Genomic DNA, 20,342 nt, shown 5'->3' on the forward strand with positions numbered 1-20,342 from the left:
CCTACTAAGTAAGCCCACATATGATTATCCTGATGAAACCTCAGACCTCAGTTTTCCAGTTCCTTATAATCACAGCTCCATGACTGTGCGCTGAAACAATACCCCGTTACGAGCCAGATTTTAAGATTAAAGGATACAATTTTCTCAAACACTGTAGGGATTTGATTAGAACCTGATGTAAATATGTCTCTGAGCGGTTTGAGCTTTGTCTGCACTTAGAGGACACAGGCTTTGTTCTACACAGTAAGGATCATGAGTCTATAAGTATGTCCTATTATTTGCCTTCATATTAACAGAGCCTGAAGATTATTTGTCCATCTGTATGTCTTAAAAGAAAACCAGTTTAAAACCTTTGAACTTTTGTTTTATATGGGATGTCTGCCTTCAACTCTCTGCAGTTGAGTGGGATCTGATGCATGAAAACCTCATATTTCTTAGCTGACTGCTCTTCCTCAGAAATGTTTCATTCAGTAGCTTTTAAAACCTTGGTTTGTGGCAATGAAAAAAAAAGGATGGTGCAATTGTTTGAATTACAGTATTCAAACTACCAATTAAATGTTAAAGATTGCTTCCTGATGTGAGATGGTCTGCCTTTCTGACAGGAGACACTTCGAAGTCCCCTTGCCTTTCTGGATCTCATATTTTCCAACCATTAGATGTCTGTGATGGCTCTGAACTGGGAGAATTTTCTCCATCTGAGCCTTTACAGTTGTGAGTCAGTGGGGCAACTTGCATGGCACTGGGGGTGCCAATGAGTTGCCTCAGGGCCGTTGTTGCTTCTGTGTCTTAGGGGCAGTTTTTTGCCAGGAAATATTAACTGCTACTACCCACTAGTGAAGCGGTGCGCTGCTTGGAGTGCTGTGCAGCTGGGCTGCACATCAGACGAATGTTCAGGTCATGAATATGACGGGGAGGATTCAAAATTGCTTGTCATTTGAACATGGCAAACAGCCCCAATCTGAATGCAGCACATTTATATTCACGGTTTAACATGTTCTGTGTTACTCAAATGCAACACACAGTAGAGTGACACCACTCTCTGCTCAAGACGTTGGTGCTCTACGATATTTACATCGTTAATATTTGCAGAAATGTTGCATGATGGACCTTAAAAGCTATTTCTGCACCTGATAAATTATCTGCTTGTTGCATAAAACTGAAGCTATGACGTAGTTTGTTGTCTTCACCTTGAGGAACAAGATCAGGTGGCTGTTGAGCATTCAATTGTGTGTCTGTGAAACTAATGAACAGAGCAGCTGTTCATGTTGGCATTACAGACAGGTTCTCTCGTTTCTACAGGAAAATCTTTTGATGTCTGAGTGCTGGCTCATTGGGAGAAAATGTTCCTGCTCAAGTACGATAACATGGCAACTGCCACCATCTAGAAAGTTATCAACCTTTACTGATTATTGTTTTCATTGCTTTTCTTCATTTAAATGTATTTATGTATGTGTATAATTATCTAATATTTCCAAATTGTATTGCCAAAAAATAGCTGCGGTTTTTGTCCTCTTCACATCTTTGGTTTTTGGTTGCAGTAGCCATTTAGATCTGTCTGCTACTGAAGTAAACGATCCTCACCATCAGGCTTTCAGAGGAAAATATTATGATAAAGTTGGCCATTCCTGTTCTGATAATTACACCCTTCATTGAATGCATATGGCATGAAGGAAAGAAGATGAGGCAAAGATCGTGGCATTTTATGACTTATTCTTTAGTAGTCATTGTAGCTTGAGCAGGAGCCTGTTAATTTGTTAATTTGAAAACATAAAAGTAAATGTACTTACTATTCAGATCCACCCACTGTCTTAACTTCCTGTTTGGATATGTGACTCATATACCTCACAGGTTAAGTATTTGCAGTCAGTGTCAACATGTGTCTAATCCTAAAAACATCAAGGTGTTCCACAGTTTTCCAGATGGGAAGATGAGATTTTATGTAGCCTGGTTCCAGACTTCTGAATCATTATTCAGACTTTTTTGTACAGATATCCAAACAAGTCTGTTGTTGTGCTCTGTGACAGTGGTTCCCAGATTATAAATATATAGTTTAGTAATATGCTTTAAATCATGCATTGTCATGTTTGTAATAATGATAATCTTATCTATAGTAATATATTGTACAAATATTGTGATTATCATTTCACAGTTTTCATTCACTTGATGTTGGTGGAAATTAGGCAGTAATGAGAACATAATGACGCTGATTTGCATTATAACATCAAGGCATTTTAAAGCTGAATTGGGAATAGCTGTCATTTTCTGTCCCCACAGGAAAAAAATTTGAATGAAGTGTTAAAACAGATGATTCTAGTTAAGTCATACTGTATTCAAGGTTGTCCAAAGTTGCCTTCAGTGACAACTGACAATTTTCTCTGTGTTATTATAGACCTCCTAACAGCAAAACAGAAACAGACTATTATTTATGTAATTATTAATTTGTGTTACGTTCTGTAAGATTTGTCTGAACAAGTCAAGCTTTAGCTCTGAGGCATTGTCACATAACTATAGAACATAATTGTTGACATCTCAAAAAATGTTATCATAAAAATTGTACATATTGTAAGAGTAAGAAGGATGTATTAGTCCAACATGTCATGGTTTTGTAATAACACAAATCTTGATTAAATCTGTTTATTATTATTATTTCTGTACATCCAATCTCAATAGTATTTAAAGCATATGTACTGTCACAACATATAATAATCCATATATTTCGTCCCTCATAGATAAAGGATTTACTCTCCCAAGGTGCAAAAGCTTTCTTTTATTCTCTGTCAAGGCTGTTTTTGCATACATACAGGTTGAAGGATAAATATAGAATACAATAGTCCAGGAGTTTTCACAGTGTTTCTGCGTGAAAGATCCTGAGGGGGACATCACCTAAGAAAAGCTTTGAGGTGAAAATTTACAGTGAGGAAAAGTCATCTGGGACCAGGGGGGCTCCCACCTTTCAACACTTTTGTAATTTTTTTTTCAGGACTGTTGAAGAAAAAAGGCAGTTGTTTGAGTGACTGTGTTTCCTCAGGCCACATAGTCCATGTGGATATACTGATCCCCATGAAACTCAAAAGCAAACCTGCTGCTCATCGTGGCAATTTCATCAGTGAAATGAATCACAAAAACATGGCAATTACAAGGAACAGTATCCTATTTAATAAAAAGTAGGTGATTTACAAGACAGGTGAACATCACTCCCATTGTATTTATGTAGCTCACGGTCACTCAGTATAAGAGACTGAGGTGGAACTGTGATAACAGGGAATGTAGTTGATGCACACAAATGCCTGATCATTCACAATACATGCGTTGAGTGTTGTAGATGTGCTATCGGCATGTGAAATCTAATGCTGTAATATGAAACGAAACCAGCAGCATTTAGAGAGGCTGTAGTAATTTGTTGAATTTAAACAATAGTATAAAGGCTTCAGAAAAATAAGCAGACATGTCATTACACCTTCCATCTCGTCACCCGTTTCAGGAATTAGCTCTCTGCCAGCCTTTACTTAAAATTAATCCTTTAATCCTCTCTGAATCATAAACACAATGAACTTGAAAAAATGCGTCACACACGTGATTTACTGTAACTTGATTGTGAGGAGTTCCATATGAAATATGAAATTACCTTCTATGTTAAGAGATTTTATGAAAGACACTGGAATGAAACTAAGCTGAGCAATGGAACATTAAGGTGGTGAGGTTAAAAATAATGTGCTGTGCTCGCAGTATCACTTTATAGACTTCTTTCCATTACTTTATTAGCAGTTTCATTTTACTGTGTATGTTTGAGGGATTCTTTCCATTCGAGGGAGTTTAACATTCCACAGAAGGAGGCATATGTCTTCGATTTTGAAATCTGAACATGCTCTGTCACCTTCATTTGTTTAAGTTAAGCCTGGTAACAACTTACCCAAAATGTATATGGGAGCCAGAAAGGAAGAAAGTCTTATTGTTATGCAGCTTGTAAAGGTGCAGTCCAAGAATGTGTCAGGACAAGACATTGCCATAAGGAAAATGAGATCAGTGATGCATATATTTCCAGCATGTCCAATTTGTACATCAGTGAGATCTTTTGTAGTGTGTTCTTATTATTTTTAAATGTTATTTCATAACAGAGCATCAGAGTAAGCTAATGAGAGGATATTTATTTTAGGTTTTCACTGCCTTTGGCACTTAAACATCCAGTATCTTCATATGAGGAAAGTCTTCTAGTGTTTGATTTTATGTGGACTCCGGTCACTTTTCTGTGGTTTTAAGGTGACACTCGAGGAAGAGCGTACACAGGAGAAGGCTGTTGGTGAGATCTTCTGGGGGTCAATGTAGTTGTTTTCCAGCCTCAGGGCCACTAGTGTGGAGTCTCCACTGTGGTTAGGGTCACATATGCTTTCGTCAGGGATACTCCTGGAAGACACAACATCAAGAGGCAGTTAGATTTCTAACTAGCTAAGATTTTATTATCAATGAATCTGACAATTATATTTCCGTTGCTAGATAGGGGTGTGTATTGACACTTGGAGAAATTGAGCAGTCGGAGCGGAGGTTTCATTAATTCATTAAATAAATAAATAACAAGAGGATATGTCCTGCACCACATACAGTATGTTAAAATGATCAGTAATATTTTGCTTGAAAGTGGATTATACTTTTCCACTAGGGGTGTAAACCATGGTGCAACCTGGAATTAACTCTGTGCTGCATGGACTTGTGTGTGGCTAATGAAATGTTTCACGTGACCAGTGAACTCTCAACTTTAGTATTTTCTGGCAGACTATGATAAATGGGTCAGTAATCTAGACATAGTCTTTTTTTTTTTGTCATGTTGCTTTCAGTGATGACTAAATGTACTTCTTTTTAGATGTTGGGCTCTATCTTTTGTTCTCTGTACAACTAATAATTGAAACATTCCAGTACTTGCCACTGCAATTGCGATGAATTTGTCATTACAATAACTTGTGTATTATAACTATACTTGTTTCATTTCAATCATTCTGGATAACATTTACTCCTCAAGTTCATCAACTCAAAATCTTAAGAATCACTGTTTAAACTATAATTTAAGGATTATAGTCCAAAATCAAAAATTGGAATTTGCATGATGTGACTCAGTAACACCTTCCATGCTTAGAAACGTGGTGCTAAAATATTTTCATAACTGAGATTAATTATAAACTCAGAGCTTTGATTAATGGGACCATTAATAGAGTCCGTACACTAGAATGTAATCCAATCCCTGTGACCATGAACACTACAGGATGTGTGGGAAAATGGATGGAAAGGAAAAAAAAAATTGTAAATGAGTTATTTCTTTAGAACATATCTGTTCATAGAGCTATATGCATCACAGTCACTCTGTCGTTCAAACTGCAGGAAAAAAAACTGTACATTTAGATAGATTTTTGGTGTTGCACCACAGTACAAACTTAAGTCACCACTTGGTCATACTCTAATAAATACATATTCATAGATATTGGCTTCATACCTGATTCTGTTATTGTTGAGTCTGAGAAAGTGTATGTTGGTCATCTCATTGATACCAGATGGTACATTGACCAGCTGGTTGTGATCCAAACATAATTCCACCATGGATTGATATGAGCCAAAGAATGACTCGGGTTCAATTCCTTCTCCATCAAGTTTGTTATAAGACAGGTAGAGGTACTCTAAACCAGGCTCCATGTGGGCAAAGACATAACCTGGTGAGATGGAGATGAATAAAAAACTGTAACTGTGGGAAACCATTTTTATGATCTGTTTTGTTAGTAATATAATAGCAAACTTTATTAATACACACCTTTTATACACAAAATGTAGGACAAAGTGCTTCATAGAATAAAAATGACAATACAGAAATTAAAGAAAGACCATCCCAACCCACACACTCATGTTTGCGCAAATATCCTTTAAACTTCTATTACTATGGACACCATAAACCAAGCATTATCCCTAACCTTAACCATAACCAATTACTGGCTAACTCTAACCTTGACCTATCCACAATTCAAATTATAAACTTAAATCACTTCCTCAAAAATAAGGTTCTGTTTTATTATTTGGTTCTGTGAGGACTACTGGTCCTGACAAAGGTCAGTGTTTATGCTAGTAAAGGTCCTTAAAAGTTCACAGAGATACAGTACATGCACCCACTCACATGTAATCCCACTTGTGATCACATGAGATTATGTTTTTAACCAGTGACAGAACGGGTTTTGGTTATACTGTAAGTGTGGCTTTTTTTTGTCTTTTTGACAGACAGGTTGTCAAGTAGAGTAACTGATTATGGGACAAACTACAGCTGGAACTGATATTATTTTCACAGTTACGTGATAGTAAGGCACAACAGCCAAATGAGAATCCACGCCCCTGCTGTGTCTTGCACAAGAGAGTCGCTTTCTCAAAACAACATCCAAGTCCTTAAACACTGACTCTTGCTCCCTTTTGAACAGGTCTCCTCTAAAAACTAGTGATGGCCTTGGACATGCTGGTTTGTTCAGCTAACACTCTTTATTGCTAAGTGTTGGTGGTCCTGTTATGAAGAGATACAGTAGCAAAACTGTGGTACTTCTATCTTTACTGTAGTTTTTATAATGTAGTTTCACATAAGCCAAATCAGTCACGATCAAAAGAAGTGGAGCCAACCCCTGCAATGATGTGGAACAGGGATTTAGTATCATTTCCTGAGCGTTTTATTTCCAGGAGCTCATCCATTCAAGGGTGGGGGAAACTAAAGCAATAAACCCTGACAATGATTACTCAGTATATTACATTTCATTCATTTCCTAAACCCATTTTATGAACTATAACTTGATATACAGATGCTGTCATTGATAGATAGACACTTTATTCATGTCCTTGAAGATATTCCACTATCCAGAAGCTCACATCAAATTAAACACATCAGCAATAAAAAAACAAAACAAACCTTATACAGACAATACAAGTCATTAATTGACATCACTAAAGCATTACCTAAAAGCTGGAGTCATGTATAAATAAATAAACAGTGCTAACTCCTACTGGTATTGTGCTTGTGACAATCCTCAGATAACAAATCCAGGCCCTCCCATCTTCTTGATATGTTTGTCAGTAAGGTGAGGTTATCAGCAATTCCCACCTACCAGGTATTCTCTCTATGTTGTTTCCCACCAGCACTAGATGTACCAGAGATCTGGGCAGGTAAGATGGAACCAGATAAAGGTCATTATGTGAAAGGTCAATGGACTCGATATTCCTGCAGAGAAGAAAGATGAGGAGAGGATTTGTAAATAACTGGGTTATTAAGATGAACAGAAGCAGTTTTTTTCTAATATGGGTTCTCTGAAGTTAGTGCTAAAGAAGAAAGTTCTTAATTATTTAAAACAGTAAAAGGGAATAGGTACTCGAGTTAAACAGCTACAAACTGTATGTAATGGATTTGTAAAGACATGAAAAATAATCTGTATTGTCTCCCTTTGGGATCATGGGTGTTAGTGATATATCACTTTTTGTCTGACCTGTGGTTGATCCAGGCCAGTGGGGCAATTCTGAGCTCATCCAGCCGGTTGTGTCTCAGAGAAATCACATTCAGACTTCTGGTCTGATTAAAAACTGTCCCTGAGATTTCCTCTATCAGGTTGTTGTCCAGGTGTAGCTCCTGAATATCAGGCAGACAGGAAAAAATAATTCAAATGTCATTATTCAGATCACTTTAATAATTTGTCAAACTGATCTTAACACCTGATATTTTTTCCCCAATTTTATGATTCATGCACGAGTTCCTGAGAAACTTTTGAAAATGCCCTATAATCATTAAAAAATGGTTACAATTATTTCATACCCTTAACCTTACCAAGAACAAAATGTAAAAAAAACTGTCGTCCTGGAACATGTCCATCATCCACCAACTTTGGTGTAATATCTGCTGTAATAATCACTGAAATTTAGTTTTGTTTTTTATAATGCCATCTATTTTATAATATCTATTGTTTTATTTTTATTGTGACCAATATAAAAGCAAAAGTAAGGGTATGTATGAGTATGACTACATCTAAAGTTCTTTATTCTTGAGATTTTGGCTGACAAAGTCTGTGGTTTGATGAGACACTTTCGGGTTATAAACGCATAAAACAGGCCAAAGTGAATTCAGCCACATGGTAAAATTGGCAGCGTAAAGACCACTGGAAACAGACAGACACATCTTAGTGTCTAGTTAATCATGTATCTGTCACATTACTCAACTTTAAGTCATCATCCTTATTACCCTTGGTTATGGTGTTTGCCAATTAACTTTGAAAACCCAGAACAAACATTAAAGTTTGAATGAGAATGAGAACTAATGACAAAAAAGGCTGTGAGCTTTTATGATTTATGGTATTTAGAAACTGTCCAAATTCATAGCATGTAGTTGGTTTAAGGTGAATTTACAGCAGCTCCATGTTGCTGCTGTTCTGCAGAGTTTGTGGTTAACCTGAAGCCATAATTACCATACCACATATTGAGTGCATTGGCTTCCCACAGGTAGAAACAGAGTTTACTCAGTGAAGTAGTCTTAATATCAGTGCCAAAAAGAAAAAAAGCAATGTATCAGCAAACCTAAATTCAGAATACTACCACTTCTTGAAAAGGTCTCTAATAAAGCGACAGAATAGCCAATAACAATAAATCACTGTACTGTATATAATAACTATTACTTTTTTTTTTGACTTGTACTTTTATAAAGGAAGGCTGGTATCCAAGTATGAGGAATAAGAGATAGTTGTGTAAACAGACATTACTTCATACCAGCAGTGTAGCGGGAAGTCCTTGTGGAATGGTGCGGAAGTGGTTTCTGCCCAGTCTGAGGTAGGAGAGCTGGATGAGCGGAGCAAAGGCCAGAGGATCTACATTTCCCTCACTCAACAGATTTCCTTCCAGCTCCAGAATCACCAGGTTGCTCAGATCTAAAAACCAGTGTATATATAAACATGTTTGTGTCTGCACTGCACTGGGCAAAAGAGAGAGTTTTCCGCGATAAGACACATCACAATCAGGTGGCTGGTTTGCATAGTACTTTCATTTCCAAACAACATTGTTTAGGCTACAAGCAATCTAGGTGATTGCTCTGTGTAATTTTCAGTGGAAATATTGAGTGGAAATAGTTGACAGCTGGTGGACTATTGCGTGACATTAAAGCTGATGTCAGTGTAAGATGCCGTATCACTACCTTGGAAGCTGTTTTCATCAATCCCTCTCAGTCTGTTCTCATTGATCTTTAGCTCCTGCAACGTGGGGGGGAGGTCAGAGGGCACTGCCTCTAGAAGGTTCCCATCCAAGTACAGACGGCTTAGCATCTTCAAACCCTGTGACATACAGGGAGGTACAGGTGATACTGGGGTGTATGTGATGGTGTTATGGCTTCTCTTTTTCATACCACAAATCTTAAATCTGGAGATATACCACCTTCCTCTTCTGCCTGCTTGAGATGATGCACATTAAAATGCTTCTCTTTACATATGTTTGTTATAGGTTGTGACATTCAAGGTCACATTAAAGACAGTGATGGTACATCAAGGAAAGACGTCATGATCTAGTTTTGTTTTGGGACAAATATTTGCATCATGTAATCACTTAGACTGAGGTTTCTCTCTTGTTGACTGCATTGCTTTATATGTTTATTGTGCTTTTAACATTTATGCCACAAACTGTTTATTTTTTGGTAAGTGCTGAAACACTAGAATTAAGTGGTGGATGGTTGGAAAAAGTTGGCTTTTCCTCTCAAGGGTAGCATTGGTTTAGTGTGTTAGTGTCTTACTTTGAAGGCTTTAGGATCAATACCGGCAGAGGTGAGTTTGTTTTTCTTTAGATTGATCCATTCCAGGTTGGGAATTCCATTGAAGGCTGCAGCTGGGATGCTGCTGATGTCGTTACCTGTAGGCCAGTGCATTTTACAGTAAGTTAACATGAGCAGGATATTTATGTGGGTCATTTTCAGTTTGCTGACAGAGTGCCTTGTTTTGCTTGTGTTTTATTACATCATTTGTTCCAGTGTGCAAATGATTAGATCCTGTTAATTTTATTCTGGTTCAAGTTTGATAAAAGGCCCTGATTAATATTGTGCCCGCTATGAGTAAACTGGGCCAAAGATAAATTGTACATTAAACGAAGCAATACAAGTCTATAAATCAAAAGTGTGTTTTTGTTGGTCAATGGACTTGGCCAGGTCTCCCTTGTAAAACAGATCTGTGATCTCAATGGGACTAACCTGGTTAAACAAAGGCTAAACAAATAAAAAGAAATCTAGTTGTGGTGTTGATGACTTACCCTCCAAACTGAGAGATTTGAGCTCAGGTATGGACAGAGGAGGAAAGTGAAGGAGTTTGGCATTCTCACATGTCACAGTGACATCAGAAATGTCGCAGCCTGGAGGAAGCCCTCCTCTGTTCACTATCACCACCTCCTCCATTTCGTCCTCTTCCTCCTCCAGCTCCTCTGCCTTCACTTCCTTCAACTCATCCTCTGTCACATCAGGAGGTCTTGGTATTGGAGCAGGGATGAGGTCTGGTTCTTCAGGTTCTTTTGGGGGCATCTGAAATACATCTCCTCTCAGCCACACCTCCTCCCCCTCTGCCGCTTCCTCCAACAATGGTAGTAGTTCCTCCCTCAGGATCTCTTCATGCCTCCTTCTTTCCTCCTCTAGCTTCCTTTCCTTCTCCCTTGCTTCTCTCTCTGCTGCCTCCTTCCTCCTTCTGTCCTCCTCCTCCTGCCTCCTCCTCTCATCATCTTGCCTCTTACTCTCCTCCATCTGCCTCCGCCACTCCTCCTCTTCCTTCTCCACCTGCAACCTCCGGGCCTCCTCCTCCTGCCTCCTCGTCTCCTCCACTATCTTCCTCTGCTTGTCCTCCTGCTCCTTCCTCTGCTTCCTCCTCTTCTTCCTTGCTTCATCCTTCTTTCTAAGGCGCTCCTCCTCTTCACGGTGCTCCTCTTCTTCTCGCCAGAGAATTCTCTGGATCTCCTCCGGGGTCAGTGGGCTCTCAGGCTTGCTGGGATCACTGGGAACTGGGGAGTCACCAGAAAGGTCAAGGCTGAAGTCAGGGTCTAGGGTGGGGTTAGGGTGGTGTGGGGCTGCCAGTCAGGTGGCAGGAGTTGGTAGGAGGCAGGAGATGGTTGAGATGAAGAAAACGGCGATGATATTGAAGGAGAAAAAGAAGAAAGGGTATAGAAATACGAAAGTAGAAACAGAGAAGAGGAAGCAAGAAGAAGAGGAACAAATAGAGAAAAAATAACCAAAACTAAAGGAGAATGATACAAGGAAGTTTATGAGGACAGACAGACAGTGATAGTTGGACATACAGATAGACAAGGCTGTGTGTTAGTGTTGTAAACAGACAGACAGACACCCACATTTGTCCAGACAGACAGAAACAAGACGAGTTGTCTTGTTGAAGCTACAGAGCAGATTGTTGCTGTAGACTAGTCTGGACCAAACCACCTCTCAACTGTACCCGTTGAACAAACAGTCAGGTAGAGTTGTTTTTTCTGCATTAGCTGATGTTGGAGTTAGCTGCTACAGAATCAAAATTAAATTTTTTTTTTTTTCTTTGTTTTATTTTTGTATGTATGTTGAGGTTGATTTGATTGTGTCCTATATACTCATGTTGTACATCAAGCTAGATATAGTTGGAAGAATAACAACCAAGCTGATAACAAGGTTGAGGTTTAAGATTGTATGAGGCTCAAAAATAAAACTAGGACAAAAAGTCATTATTTATTATTTAAACCTGCAACCTTTGGTGATTTTTGTTGATGCCTGTTTGGTCTTTGCAAACAGAAACAATGTCAAAAATATTTGTGTTCTGCATCCTTCATCTGAAAATGGTGTCTGTCAAGAAATACTGTCAGACCTAACGAAGTAGTGCACTACAATTTGAGCTCACATCTAACAATAGGATTTCCACCTTATGAATCAAATATTTATGCTCATCTTGGTGGTTATTGTGAAGATTGATCACTTTTGTTTGCAGTGTGCTTCTGATTATTTCTGATTCATAGCATTTCTGTTCCAATTGTGATTTTGCATTTTAAAGTTTTCAGATTCAGTTATTTGATCCGTGTGGTATTCCCAACATACAGACTTATTAAAAGATTCACAACATGTGTACAGACTAAAAATGTGCTGACCACATTTTTAGTCATGATGGAAGCTGAAGGCAACATGCTGAGGCCTCAGAGATGGTATCTGTTAGGATTATATTTTTCCCAATAAATAAATAATTGTAATATGTATTGCATGGTGATGAGTTTCATACCAGAACTTTTGACGTATGCAGTTTGAATAAATTAACTCTTGACTTGTCTGATTGTCAGAAACATTGTTTATCGCTGTTGCCTCTGGATGTTGAACCATGGTATATGCACATGTTGTGTTTCTACCTGGCTCCATGCAGACGGGGCAGCACTCCCCAGCTGGAGTGAAGGGGAAGTGGCAGTGCACAGTGGGACACGTGATCTCGTCACACGCCACACGCCCTCGGGTACACAGACAAGTTACACAGGGCTTTGGAGACCAGACGGCCTGGTCAAACATGGTCAGACCCTGGTACACACACTGGCCCTGCTTACCTGAAACAATACAGACACACTACAGTCAGTTCAGTAGTTCATTAAAGATCACATTCATTTGAATGTAACAGTGTTTTTCCACAATGATTCTATCTCTACAATATTGGCATGGTGTATCAAGAGGTAATTTGCAAGGAAATGTCCACCCTGTTAACATAATTATTTGGCAGCTAGGAGATGTTGAATGAAGCAGGAGCAATTCCATGACTTCATGTTTTTGTGAAACATATGCAACGGAAGATGACGCCCCTATTCTTATTTCCACCTACAAGTCTTTGCATGAATCTGTTGACTTTTCCAGCTCTGGAAACAGCTGTTGATAAGTACAACACCAGACTCACTGAGCAAGGTGGGTGTTGATACTGAGGTCCAGAGCAAAGCAAATGTAAACCAGCAACCTGTGGGTCCCAACACACCGACCCTTGTCATCCTCCACAGCAGTGGCAGCAGCAGGCCCAGCTGCAATAATTACTGTGTAGGTCTAGTCAAATCTAAAGCTTGTACTTTACCATCAGAACCAGACAAAGCAGTGTTTTGTAGTCTTTCCACTCCTCCCTCTGCATTAACTTCACCTTTCAACATCAGACCTGGGACAGGACAAGGTTGTGATGGGCAATGAGTCAGGAAGAAAGACACTAAACCACTATGATACAGCAGGAAGAAGCTCTTTGTGTCTAGTTTCAGTCACTCCCGTCTGTCATCTGTCCTTTCTAATGGTATGCTCTTTGTCACATCTATATGAACACAGGTAGTTAAAGAGGCTCAGGTTATTTCTCCTAAACACTGTCTCTCTATTATCTCAGTCCTCTTTGCTGTGTGCAGTGAGACTGTCACCCTGTCATCTCTGGGGCACACATTACACTTTAGAGCTTTTCTTTTCTCTTAAAAATATCATCCTGCTGTCCGAGCTCTTGCTTTTCATTGTCCAGTAAATTTTAAGGTTTTGATTAAATAATATAGAACCATGGCATCGTCCAAAGCCAAGTGTAGATATTGCTGTCCTTTTACCAGCAGTAAAATTGTTCAATTGCTAATGAACCAACACTTTTTAAATTTGTAAAACCCATTTCTGAGAAAAACAATTATTCCTACTTTTCAATGTACAGATGGGTAGATTAGCTAAATTTTTCTGTACATCATGAAATATTTAATCTTTGGACTTTTGGACAAAACAAGAAGCCTGACCTCTGTAAAAATGAGTCAGTGTTTGTTGGTTTTGTGTACAGATTAGATTAAGTAACCTAAAAACTGGAAACAAATGTGGCAATAAAATCTCAGAAATGTTACAAGAGGTAGCATCTCAAGGAGAAGATTAATTAAATGATATTATGACAGTAAACTTGACTCACAAAATTTCAGTCTGTCTTTTGAGATGACGCCACTTTTAGGATCCTCATGGAAATACAAGCCTTTTCATTTTCTTTTCTTTTTTTCCCCCACATTTTAAACCGAATTGTGTTTCCACTTAATGTGTAATGGTAATTAATTATTTCTTTGACAGAACCTCTGTAGATGAAGACTAACATGAGGGAGAAAGCCATGTTGGGATATCCAAGCCAGTGTTTTTGTCAGAATGAAGAGTGAATTTTCCATACTGAAATATCCTGTAACATTAACAGAGCTGATTGGTTGCCATGGGGACTAGACAGACATTTCACTTTACCCAAAACAAAGCAAGTAAAAACTTCTCTGACTTCTCAGCAAAAGTCTGACATCTGTAATGTTTTATTTCTGTAAACTGAAATTTGGTCTGTTTGGTTGTCGTTACATCACAGTTTGTCTGAAACTTTAAACACAAAGCAGATATCTTCTTGTATTTCAAACCACAGTGAAAACAGAAACAAATAGTAAAAATAGGGAAAATCTTTCACAGTTCCCAACAACAGACCATCACCACTAATCACCTAATGCTTGTATTTTCAAACTGAAATGTTTCCACGTGAGGTGGCCTGAGGTTCTTGTTCGGAGTCTCCATCATTGTCACCGTGTGGGGGTTTTCAGGACTCTTTTTCTGACGAGCTCTTTTCCCTCAGATTGTTTTCCCTTCTGTTCATGGTGGAATGTGATGATTTGACATTAAATTACTGAGCTATAATAGCGAGCAGTTTCATGATGGGAACAGGGCAGAGTCTCAGCTGAGCTGGTCTGCTCTGACTGGACTTGAAACTCCAGTATAACTAAAATGATTTACTGTAATTAAGATTTCATGGTTTTTAATGCCAGATACTTTTTGTTGTTGATACCACTGACCCACTAACCTGGGTTCGAGAAGATACTGGTCTTATTGTCCTTGGCTAAAACTCAAATACTGGTTTCACTGTCCTGGTTTGAAGCTGGGCTACTGGTCTCACTTACCTGGGTTACAGTTAAAATACTGACTTCACTAACCTGAGTTAGAGCTAAGATACTGCTCTCACTAATTTGGGTTAAAGCTGAGTCGCTGAGTTACTGGTCTGACTGACCTGGGATGATGTTGTAGCTGGAGTGCTGTTCTTGAAGGTTCTGGTTCTTGTAGGATTGCAGGAACAGGGTGTCTCCTTGGTTGTCTCTGGGTTCAACTGGAACACTGGGACTAGGGACAAGCCTGATTTTCAGAGGTCTGGAGCGTCCCGTTCTGGTCTGCAAATGACCTGCAACACATGGCCATTGTCAATGTTCAGGTTTTTGTACCAGACCTTAGTTATACTTGATTGTACCAAATAACTAAAACTTTTTGGTGGTGCTAGGTCTGAGTCTTACCCTGTCCTTCCCTCCTCCTTTTCCCTCGGCGGGTCTCACCGTCCTGGTTGCGTGGTCTGCTCCTGGTCTGGGTGTCCTGTATGGTCGTGACCACCAGAAGCCACAGACTGGCCATCATCAGCCACCACCTCATCCCTGCAGAGCAGCACAGTTTAATGTTTCCTCACAGTGACTAGAACCAGCACTGAGGGATTCACAGTGGCTGCTTACACTTTCAAATTTGGACACAATACATGATTAGGTACCAACACTGTACTATGTTTCTAAGCCGCCCTCCTTTAAAAAACTATTTTATTAATTTAATTAAGAAGGTTGTTCATGATTAATGATGCTTTAGGTTAATGTACTAAAAAGAAAGAGTTGGACACCCAAGACTTTACTTCTTCCTCATTGTTAGTCAATGGGAGCCATCAAAGACAAAAGGGCCACATTGAGCTATTAATTCTCCAAGTAGCCATGGTTGGAAAACAGAAGTTCACAAAAACTGGGTGCGACATAACCTTAAATGCACTGATCAGATATCATTAAATCCAAGGTTTAAGTCTGACCAGGGAAATAGACAGCAGAAAAAGAGGTCTTTACCTGCAGCAGCTTCTCCAACCTAAGGAGCTGTCAGTGCTGCTGCTGGTCTTCATATAGTTCGCGGCTGGGGTCCTAATGGCTGGTTGTGAATGTGTGTGTGTGTGTGTGTGTGTGTAATGACTGGTCTATACACAGCAGTCCTGTCATTATTAAAGCAGAGATGTGATGCTGACACACACACAGACACACACCGTCACAAACCTGATAGTTTGTCTTCTGTCTGATTCCTCCTCTCATTTGAGTAGATTGAACCAGTTTTCTCTATCATCCACAATAACAGTAATACATGTGCCATAGCTGATCCTCAGATGTGGTGGCTCAATGCCCAGACAAGCCCGATAGAGACCTTAAGTTTGTGCTTGTCTGAAGGAATGTAAGCCGCTGTCACCGCCAATAAACGTACATTTAATGCTGCTAATGTCATAGTGGAATCAAATCATGAAGATAATTTAGCCTGTTGCAGTTAGACATGAGCTTATAACTAGTTTCATGGTATATCATGGTATTAAAAAGTCTAGGCTCTAAAATCATTACAATTTTCTTTCCCCTTCCAGGTTGGTGCTAGCAATCAGTCAGTTGTGTTTCTGATGGTAAGACATTTTAGAGCTGTAGTCACAAGACTTATTTTTAGTTTTTGTTTTGCCTAAGGTTATCTTACCATCAGAATCTCATACCATCCAATGCCTAGTTGTAGCTTTATGTTGTGAACATGGTTGAACAAATATAGCATATACAGTATAGCCAGACTTCTATATGTTCTGGAGTTGTAGCAGACCAAAGCAGAGCTAAAAGGACAGTGGACTGAACATTCATCCGGTGGCGATAACAAAAAAAAGGCTCCAGAGGTATAATAATAATAATAATAACAATAATACTGCTGGGTGAGTATAGAGTGGGCAGCTGCATGTTAGCCACAGCTATTTTACAAGGTAATAACTAGATATGATGTGTTTTCCACTTGTCATCACACCCACAAATAGCCAAAAAAGCAGTAAACATTATATATAGATACATGTATATATACTGTATCTGCAAATTTCTGGTTTTGTAAACTTCTCTATTACAATGGACTTCTACAATTAGAAATAATGTTGGCTTTGTTTTGATTGTGCAAAAACTTTATAGTATAAATGTATAAATAGTACATTGATTTTTTTTTATTGTCAAGGCTGAATCCTGACCAAAATCCAGCAATGACCCTTTGCTGACCCGTGTCTCCCTCTCTCTCTCTCTCTCTCTCTGTAATAATTAATTACAGAAATGCCCAGAACTTAACCTCAGTTTTCCATTTTCTCTCTCACTGCACATTTCAACCTATTCCCTCGGTCTGTTTTTGATGCTGATTCTTAGAACAAGAAATAAACCAGGTCGATCTGTAATAAATGACCTCAGGTCATTTATTACAGCAGTTCATTGTGTTTCATGGCACTTATCATGGCACTTGTAACTGGAGATATTCACCTCAACATTTCAGAAATTTAACAACGCTATTATTTATGACTATTATTTGGTAACATGTTTATCTTATGTTTTCCAGAGCACAACATTTATGTTAATGCACATCTTTAATAAGATCTCTCTCTCTGTCTCCCTCCCATGTCTGCCCAGTGGCGCCATCACTCTCTTTTTATCAATCACTTTGTTTTGGATTAATTCATTGGTCTGCAGCTCCACAGACTGGAGGTCTGTACACAGAGTCAGCCCTTAGACCCTCCCTCCTGAATTCAGCAGCAACCAGAGGGAAACCAGATTCCAGAGAGAAAGAGAGAGAGAGAGAGAGAGAGAGAGATCCATGTGTGCTGACACAGAGGAAAGAAAACTGGAGGGAGGGAAGTGGAAAATATTCAGCCATTCAGTTTCTGGATGAGCAGGCTCAGACGGAGGGACTTGCAGCAAGAACAGTAGAAGATAAAATAACATGAAGACGCTTGTGTGTGTGTGTGTGTGTGAGACCCAGACAGTGCTTTATGATGACGTTTTGCTCCATCCTACTGTGTCTGCTGTTCAATGAAAACATGCTTAAGAAAGATTATAAAGATTTTTTTACATATTTTAAAATCAGTTTTTCCAGTTAATCAATATTCTCTGCTCACTGTGATATCTTCAAATGTCAGTTTTTTTCTGACCACATATTTATGCAAGAATTGATGGAGCCAATCCCAGTTGACGGGGTCATTGCAACTGGGATTGACAGTGGGAGGAGGTCAGAATAACCAGAGCAAACCCCCGCACACACACAAACATGTGGAGAACATGCAAACTCCACACAGAAAGGCCCTCAGTCGAACTGTGGACAGCAGCATTACACCTCTTAGGGTACAGCCTGTCAGAAATGATCAGAAGAAGAACCAGGATCCGAACCAGTGACCTTCTTGCTGCGAGGCAACAATGCTAGCCCCTGCACAAGTGGCCCCAATCTTGTTTTTCAGTGTTCTATATTGCTGTGTGTTGTAGCTCTGATTAATATTGCGTTTGAACTTTTTCGTTTCTGAATATTGATGCCAGCTCACTGCGAGTGTCCTCCACTGGAAACATGTTGGTTTGTCCATCAAGTGTTTTAAAAGGAGTGGTTGGTCTGCTACATACACAGGCAGAAGCTATAGATGATGGTTACTGTTGTGTATGTTGTTGTTTTTTATGGTTTTGTCAATATTTGATTTTTGTTAATATGGTGTGTGTGTGTGTGTGTGTGTGTATATGAATCAGTTATCAACCCCCTGAAGTTTAGTTCCAGAACACATTTCTGAAAAAAAGCTTTCAGATGCATCTCTGACTCTACAAGAAACGGCCAGGATGAACTAACTTTACAATCTGCACCTTTGACAGAAACAACTACTCTGTGGTCCTTATCCAAAAACCAAACCAGTGAATCAACCCAGTCTTTCCATGCTTCTGTAGAGCTCTGTTTCCCAAACTGGGTCATTTTGTTATGTAAAGCATCAGGTCTTTAGTCAGCTTCCTGTCTGGCAGCAGCAGTAAGTTTAAGTCAGGTCATCTTAAAGACAGACTAAATACTGTAATAAAAGCATTTTTTTGTTTTGTTTTTTGTTTTGAACCTGTGAAGGAACAATTGAAACAGCTGTTTTGTCTGCAGCTATTGAAACGGCTGTAAACAAATCACAAAAGACAGAAAGCGAGACAGAGAGAAGGGAGGAGCTAAGGACAGACGGAGAAAGACATTAACTCTACATTACCAGCAGTTTGAGGGCGGCTTCAGGACTTGAGGCCAAATTTTTCCACCTTCTTTTCTCCTCCTTTGGTTCTGCAGGAGCTCCAGGAGTCTTGTGTGTGTGTGTGCGTTTATGAGAGTGTGTGTGTGTGTGTGTGTCACTGCGTGATGATACTGTCAGCGTGTCCCAGAGAGTGGAGCAGTTGTGTAGAGCAGAGCAGGCTAATAGTGCTGTGAAGGAAAGCCAGAATTTGTACTGCAGCTGAGACAAAAAGGAGTGTGGGAGAGGGAGCGAGTAATAAACAGACAGAAATGGAGAGAGAGAGAGAGAGAGAGAGAGAGAGAAATGTCTGACATATGTCTTCCTGTCTAAGGGAGGACACTGCCAATATGCTGACAAAGTTAAATATCCAAATGTAGCAAAGCAAAGAGGACAAACCTGTGTCTGAAAGAAAAGCAGGTGATTTATTAAGGCACGCGGAAATGTATAGGTTTATTCAGTTAGGTGGTGAAAGTAACAGGAATATCTCAGAACAAATGAAGAGGTCAGAGGTCGGAGACCTAATAGCTCCCTACAGTGGAAAAGCTAAAGAGAAAACAGTATTTAAAGAGGGACAGACTGCACTGTGCAGGTCCTGCAGAACCCAGCAGAGTCACTCAGTGAAAACATGGCTGCCAGCAGGAAATCAGGAAATAAGCTGATTTTAGCTACTCAACAAAAAGTTCATCTTATAAAATCGGAGTCTGCTTATGTCTGTGATATCTGAAAAATATGTTCTCCATTTTATCTCGCACTGAGGTTCTGGTCTACTCCTGTTTGTGTCACTTATGGCACTTTTCCACTACACTACTCGACTCGACTCAGTTCCACTAGGGATAGTACCTGGTACCTGGTACCTGATACCTGCTCTGGTACCGATAGTAAAATATGACGTCAACAGACTGCCGGCCACTGATTGGTCAGAGAGTGTTGTCGCTGGAAGAGCCATGAGCACGGCAGGAATCAAACTTGGCATTTTTAAAAACCGGCAAGAGTGTTACAGTGAGCATACATGGCTGCTGTCCGCCAAAATACACCGTGGTCCTTCGGCGAGGTGCAGACGTTCCTGTGTTTGGTGGCTGACGAGAAGATCTAGAGACAGCTGGACGTACATGAAATGATGTCACAGTAGTTTTGCGTAGCTGTGCTATGACGACCCCACCTATATTGGAAAGGTACTATGAAGTAATGGAAAACAACGTGCCTGAGTAGAGATGAATCAAGTAAATTTCAAACACC

The 20,342-nt window shown here is 39.5% G+C and overlaps 2 protein-coding genes across 6 annotated transcripts in view; one reads left to right on the plus strand and one right to left on the minus strand.

The window, feature by feature from the left end:
* cenpp (centromere protein P) overlaps positions 1–20,342 on the plus strand; it is a 69,161-nt gene that overhangs the window by 45,882 nt on the left and 2,937 nt on the right. The gene's annotated exons all lie outside the window — the stretch shown is intronic.
* ecm2 (extracellular matrix protein 2, female organ and adipocyte specific) lies at positions 2,748–19,354 on the minus strand. 4 transcript variants are annotated; one of them, XM_058631429.1, is made up of 12 exons: positions 19,089–19,354; positions 15,313–15,447; positions 15,036–15,203; positions 12,385–12,573; positions 10,276–11,010; positions 9,767–9,882; positions 9,179–9,314; positions 8,758–8,915; positions 7,491–7,630; positions 7,116–7,228; positions 5,480–5,693; positions 2,748–4,401 (listed from the first exon to the last, which is right to left on the minus strand). In XM_058631429.1, the coding sequence occupies exons 2-12, from the start codon at positions 15,443–15,445 to the stop codon at positions 4,209–4,211; spliced, it is 2,295 nt and encodes a 764-aa protein (XP_058487412.1). In that variant the 5' UTR covers positions 15,446–15,447; positions 19,089–19,354; the 3' UTR covers positions 2,748–4,208. The 4 variants fall into 4 exon arrangements, with proteins under 4 accessions (XP_058487412.1, XP_058487411.1, XP_058487414.1 ...); XM_058631428.1 differs by having other exon boundaries at positions 10,276–11,076; XM_058631431.1 differs by lacking the exon at positions 12,385–12,573.

The sequence above is a fragment of the Solea solea genome, chromosome 6, assembly GCF_958295425.1.
Source record: "Solea solea chromosome 6, fSolSol10.1, whole genome shotgun sequence".
Classification (NCBI taxonomy): domain Eukaryota; kingdom Metazoa; phylum Chordata; class Actinopteri; order Pleuronectiformes; family Soleidae; genus Solea; species Solea solea.

Coding starts and splice junctions, on each gene's coding strand:
- ecm2 (XM_058631428.1), bottom strand. CDS start 15,445: ATGAGGTGGTGGCTGATGATGGCCAGTCTGTGGCTTCTGGTGGTCACG. Junction 12,574..15,035: donor CAGCTACAACATCATCCCAG/GTCAGTCAGACC, acceptor GTATTGTTTCAG/GTAAGCAGGGCCAGTGTGTG. Junction 7,229..7,490: donor CTGGCCTGGATCAACCACAG/GTCAGACAAAAA, acceptor TCTTCTCTGCAG/GAATATCGAGTCCATTGACC.